Below are 5,826 nucleotides of genomic sequence, written 5' to 3' on the forward strand. Positions count from 1 at the left end.
CAAAAGGAGGAAACACGGAGGAGGAAGGAAACGAGGAGGAGGAGGTAATTATTGTTTGGGTAGTGCTCGGGTTGAAGGAGCCGAGGGGACTTTGTATTTTTATAGAGGGAGAAAAAAAAACATGATTGAGATGTTTTCATTCGGACACTCAGGGAAATTATTGTTAATATAAATTACATGAAGAGGGGATGGAGGAGGGAAGGGGAGAGGTGGATGGATTTCAACAGCACAGGTTAGAACAGTCCTGAAATGTGCTTCTTGATGTTTGCAGCAGATCCTTTAAGTCCTGGAAGTTGTGATGTGGAGCCTCCATGGATCAGACCTGGTCCTCAAGCTCATCCCACAGATGCTGGACTGGATTGAAGGCAGGCTTCAAACTTTCCTTTATGATAAAGCCTATAGTTAGAGCTGGATCAGACTTGGACCAGCTCTTAGTTATGCTGCTATAGGCTTGGACTGACACACTGGGATCCTGTCCCCCCCCCCCCCCCCCCCCCCCCATCACATATCATCCCAGCCTTTGCTCAGTACCTGGTCCTGCCTCTCTGTCCTGAGAGCCCTCAATGCCTGCTTATCAAAGCTTTAAAACTCAGATACACAAACCAACAGCTGATATGATGGTACTTCCAAGTCCTGCTTGTCGTAACTTAAGTCTCTAAAAGTAGTATGGGAGGTAGAACCCTTCAGTTATCAGGCCCCTCTCCTTTGGAATCATCTACCAGTCAGGGTCCGGGAGGCAGACACCCTCTCTACTTTTAAGAGTAGGCTTCAAACTTTCCTTTTTGATAAAGCTTATAGTTAGAGCTGGATCAGGCTTGGACCAGCTCTTAGTTATGCTGCTATAGGCTTAGACTACAGGGGGGAACTGACACAGTGAGATCCCCTCTCTCCCCCCGTCTCTTACTTTAACTCTTCCTGTCCCATTAAAGTTACTAACCATAGACCTTTCTGGAGTCCCTGAGCTCCCTTGTCCCGTAGGTTCCTGCTGCTGTGGACGTGCCAACGACTACTTCTATCCGTCTCCCCACTATCATCTCTCTCTCACTATCATCTCTCTCTCTCTTCATCTCCCTCTATCCCTCTCTCCAACACGGTCTCAGCAGATGTGTGTCTAACATGAGTCTGGTCCTGCTGGAGGTTTCTGCCTGTTAAAGGAAGTTTGTCCTTGCCACTGTAACTTGCTAAATGCTGCAAAGTGCTCTGCTCATGGTGGATTAAGATGAGATCAGACTGAGTCCTGTCTGGAAGATGGGACTGGATCTGATCCGGTCTTGATGTTGGGTCTTAGAGTACGGTCTAGACCTGCTCTGTTTGGAAAGAGTCTTCAGATGACGTTTGTTGTGATTTGAGAGAAGTGAAAACAAGTCGTATTGAAAGAAAATCTTTATTAATAAGTCAAACATTCAAATACAAAATACACCACCTGCCATCAGAAAACAACTAAAAGCTCAAAAACTTTGTTAAAAACTTCTCAAACATCTTCAAACCGTGTGACACGAGCCGTGGAAAAGAAAAGAACATTGAACGCAGCAGACAGCCGCTTCACTTTGAGGCCTGCTGGGCCTGACGGCGCAGCAGCACGTAGATCTTCTCCTTGATCCAGTCCTTGTTGTACGGCTGGTACGTCTGTGTGTCGGCCCGATACCTGAGGCGGCAACAAAGAGCAGATTAAGCATCAGAGGGTTTTAAAGCTCAGTGTGCTTCAGCTTTTTATATGCATGTAAGGGGTTGTTTGGTGTTGAAACAGTGAGAGACTCTCTGGAGTAAATCCTTTTCTCTCTAGAGAGTAAAAAATCTCTACTTCTTCGGGTTTGCTCATCCTCTCCTCGAGGGTAAAAAACTCAAGTTCTGTCAACTCTTGCATCACTCCAGAGCTCTTACGAGTGGATATGAGATATAAGAAAAGCATGGATTGTAATGTATTTGTCTGATTCTGATTCCTGATTGTTTCAGTCTGACCTGCTGCTTTTAAAGCTTTTATTTTCCATATTTTCAAGTATTTAATTCCATAACTTATGAAGGAAGTATCTTTATGAATGTTAAGTAAAAATCCCTAAAAAGTATTAAATTATCTGTTAAAATAATCTCAGTTTCTGCAGGAAGCTCACGATCCTAAAGTATTTAATCAGCTGTTCTTAACGCTCTCTGTCTTGGTTGTTTAATGTGATTCATTCAGAAATGAAGAGAGAGAAACTCTGAGGTCTCTTCAGCTGCATCCTCTCTGACTCCAAAAGGATCTACAGGTGACTTTTTCATGACACGGTTGCTTGCAGTCTCTCATCCATCTGCCTCTCTCCTCTCCCCTAAATCCTTGCACAGACTGTGTGCTGCTCCTTAAACAATGACTTCTGTCGTATGCAGCTTTCAGTATTTATATATTCTGGACTTCTGCACCCTGATCAGAGAGTTGTGATTTTCAGAAGTCTCATGAGTCTTTGTCTTTGTCTTTGTCATACTTACACCAGGCAGCTGAGGTCGGCCAGGTCGTCGATGAAGTCGAACAGCTGACTGATGTCGTACGTGATCGAAGGACTGTTGGGGTTCATTCTCTTTAAATGCTCCTCGTACATCTTACACACACCTGAGCAGGAGACACGACAGACACAAGATATATTACAGTTTAAATACAGCCACAAAACAAGACACTGAAATACGTTTCATTTCACATTTCAGATTGTTAAGTCTTGACACTGATCTGATCACTCAGATCTGATGTTTATTGGAGGTGTAAACAAAGTGATCGCCTCTGTTAAAGCCTCAGACAGACTGAAAGAGATCCACTGCAGGTGAGAACACTCATTCAACGCTGCTGTTATCACTCAGTGTTATTGTAAACATTGAAAGAGTCAAGTAGGATTTTAAAAGTCAGGAAGAAAAAGGGCACAAAAGCACAAAAAGACGGTCCCTCTGTATTATAATGAATGAAAGTTAAAGATGTATTTGCGAGCTTTAAGGATTTGCTCTCCCTCAGTCTGGCTTGTTTTGCTATTTTTGAGTTCAGTCCTTATTTTAGCACAATGATCTCAACTTCCCAAACATGTCTTCCTCTCCAGGTTTACATGATCTGCTAGAGGTTTCTTTAAATTTAAAGAGTCTGATCTCCAGGATACATGACGGTGTCGCTTCTTTTAAAACCACATCCCTGATGAAGATTAGGGCCGACTGGGAGAACGAGTTAGGGGAGGATGTAGGAGAGAACTAAAGAACTGTTGAACTCCTGAGTAACTGAGTATCACACATTTCAACGTCCTTCATTGAGCTCTTTTTTTCCCCAACGCAAAAATATAAAACAAAATACATCTTAATGTCACGACATCCCTGCAAACGTAACCCACATGCTCTGGGTCACTCCTACAGCTTTGATGTTTAGGACTTAAATCTTAGTATTGACCTCCAACCCAAGGCTACAGCTTTTATATTTGGTGTCACTGATAAGAAAACCTCTACATTTAAGAAACACTCAGAGCAGGGTTCACAAAGACTTCTCCAAGAGCTTTACACGACACCACAGCCAAACATTTATATGACTTTAAGGATCTTTGGTAAGGACTTAAGGAAGAACTAAAGTAACCTCGTGTTAAGCACTAGTGGACATGCAATATTTATTAAGCAGGCCTGTGTCGATGACTTTCACATTGGTCTACAGCCTGAGGATACTTCATCTCAGCTGCTTTTACTTAGAATTTATCTTTGAATGTTTGACAATAACACTACTTTGTGAACCAAGGACTCAGAGGGTCCAATGATTAATCCAACACCATCTGGGTCCACCTGAATGAACTCAGGGTAGATCTGTGTAACCTGTGGTCGGGGGATGCTGCTTTGTTTGTTGTTATTGTTGGATGGAACAAAGAAAAGCACATGTTGAAGCATCTGAAGCTTGTTCATCTGTGTGAATAATAATAAAGGGAGAAAAGCAGAAGATGCGTACCCTCCATACACTCGTTGACAGACTCATAGTCCGCGTATGTCCTCCCCTCAGGCCTCTTGGTGGGCTGAACCAGCAGGATGGTGTGCGACTGAAACAAGATGATGGCAGCATGGGGTTAAATATTGTCCTTTCAGTGAAACTACAATCTGAATACACTAAATATACTTGATTACTGATGAGTTTTTAATCAGCAGACCCTTTTAAGACACTTTTTAGAGCTTCATCATGATGTTTAAAGAAGTACGAGCAGTTGATGATGTTAAAATCTTTCTTTTTTTGTTGTGTAATGTCAAATTGACAACATTTATCTGCTTTTCTCTTTAAAATCTTTGTTGTTAGCTTCATAAATCAAGATTAAAATCATCTCAATCTTACTCTTACTCTCATCTTTACTCACATTATCTTCAAGTGATAACAAAGTGACTCTAAAACCCAAACAAACACTCTCTTATATCTGATTCTGGTTATTTTAATCTGGTTTATGATGAGCATGATGAGCTCAGTTTCTCTCTGCAGCTGTTCAGGTGACAATCGTCCCCCACTCACATGCTAACATTAGCATCTGTATCAGCCGCTCTCTCTGCTGTAATACCGGGTTAAAACACAGAGACTGGCTTCACTAAGCGGGGTGACCGTTAATAAATAATTAATGTGTAATCTTTAAATTATATCATGAAGAACTCACCATGATTTTAATGATTTAATTCGGTTTCGGTGGATTTTCTTCAGATCTTCTTCTCGGATCAGCTCGACACCGGATGTACTCTCCTCTGCTTCTTCTTCGCTGCCTGATATTTTGGTGGTTCTACACTTTGACTGTTTATACCGCCACCTGCTGCTCAGGAGGGTTTCGTTTTTTAAATTTACAATAAATTATTATCACACAAAATAAATATTTATATGGATACATTTTGTGATTGATTGATTAAATCACTTTACATTTTGTAGTTTGCTTACTTGGTAAATATCTATATAAAAACTAGAGTGTTTCTTTGGAGGTGATTGTAAAGTTGAAAATGTTTCTACATTTAGCTCCTCAAACATTTTCTAAAAAGTGGTAATCATTTTAATCATCAAAAGTGGTCACATTTTAAAGCAAAAGAAAAAAAAGATTAATATTGGGACATTTTTCATACCTTTTTTTGTTTTGAAAGTAAAAGATATTGTTCATATTAACTCTAAATGTTTAATTTCTTTCAAACAAATATTAATATTATTATATTTTTTATATTAATATTTATTCGTATGTCTTTATCACATAGCTGGTAAGTCAAAGGTCCATTGTGTAATTCTAGTAACTCTCAAAAATTAAAATATAGAATTTAGATGTTTTTTGACTAAAAGTACTTTCACCAAGAAAACTGACTTAATTTATTTTAGCACTAATTCAACACAATACAGGGTGCAAGCCTCAACTCTGCCCAGCAGAGGGCGCTTATGTTACACACATAATACTAGTCACTCCATAAAACTTCTCCTACTGTAAATCACTCTGAATATTACCTGTGAAAAAAGTTTTCGAAAGCTGTCTCTTGAAAATGAAGTATTTAGATGTTAAGTTACTTAATTCAGCATGTTTGTAGTTAAGAAAATAAAATGAGATTTAATAAAATAAAAATAAAAAAATAAAGTACTATGAGATTAAAATGAACATTATAAAATATGATAAAATTAAATTAAAAAATAAGAATAACATAAAATATTATAAATAAAATAGAATAAAACATGATACATTGAAATTAAATGAAATAAAATTAAATGACATAACGAATAATACAATAAGAAATAATAAAGCACAATAACATTAAATAAAAAATTACCAAAATTAAATAGAGTTAATATTTGAAAGAAAGAAATGTTTAGCAACGTTTGGTTCTTGAACGCACCCTGTAACC

General features: G+C 38.8%; 1 protein-coding gene across 1 annotated transcript; it reads right to left on the reverse strand.

Moving 5' to 3' along the window:
• Positions 1–1,368: 1,368 nt before the first annotated feature.
• LOC117806034 (enhancer of rudimentary homolog) lies at positions 1,369–4,749 on the reverse strand. The gene is made up of 4 exons (XM_034674698.1): positions 4,617–4,749; positions 3,932–4,019; positions 2,461–2,581; positions 1,369–1,645 (listed from the first exon to the last, which is right to left on the reverse strand). Exons 1-4 carry the CDS (start codon positions 4,617–4,619, stop codon positions 1,543–1,545), a joined length of 315 nt encoding a protein of 104 aa, XP_034530589.1. The 5' UTR covers positions 4,620–4,749; the 3' UTR covers positions 1,369–1,542.
• Positions 4,750–5,826: the final 1,077 nt, after the last annotated feature.

This window comes from Notolabrus celidotus, chromosome 22, assembly GCF_009762535.1.
Source record: "Notolabrus celidotus isolate fNotCel1 chromosome 22, fNotCel1.pri, whole genome shotgun sequence".
Classification (NCBI taxonomy): Eukaryota; Metazoa; Chordata; class Actinopteri; order Labriformes; family Labridae; genus Notolabrus; species Notolabrus celidotus.

Coding starts and splice junctions, on each gene's coding strand:
- LOC117806034 (XM_034674698.1), bottom strand. Junction 2,582..3,931: donor TGTCAACGAGTGTATGGAGG/GTACGCATCTTC, acceptor TCTCCTGCTCAG/GTGTGTGTAAGATGTACGAG. Junction 1,646..2,460: donor GCCGACCTCAGCTGCCTGGT/GTAAGTATGACA, acceptor TTGCCGCCTCAG/GTATCGGGCCGACACACAGA.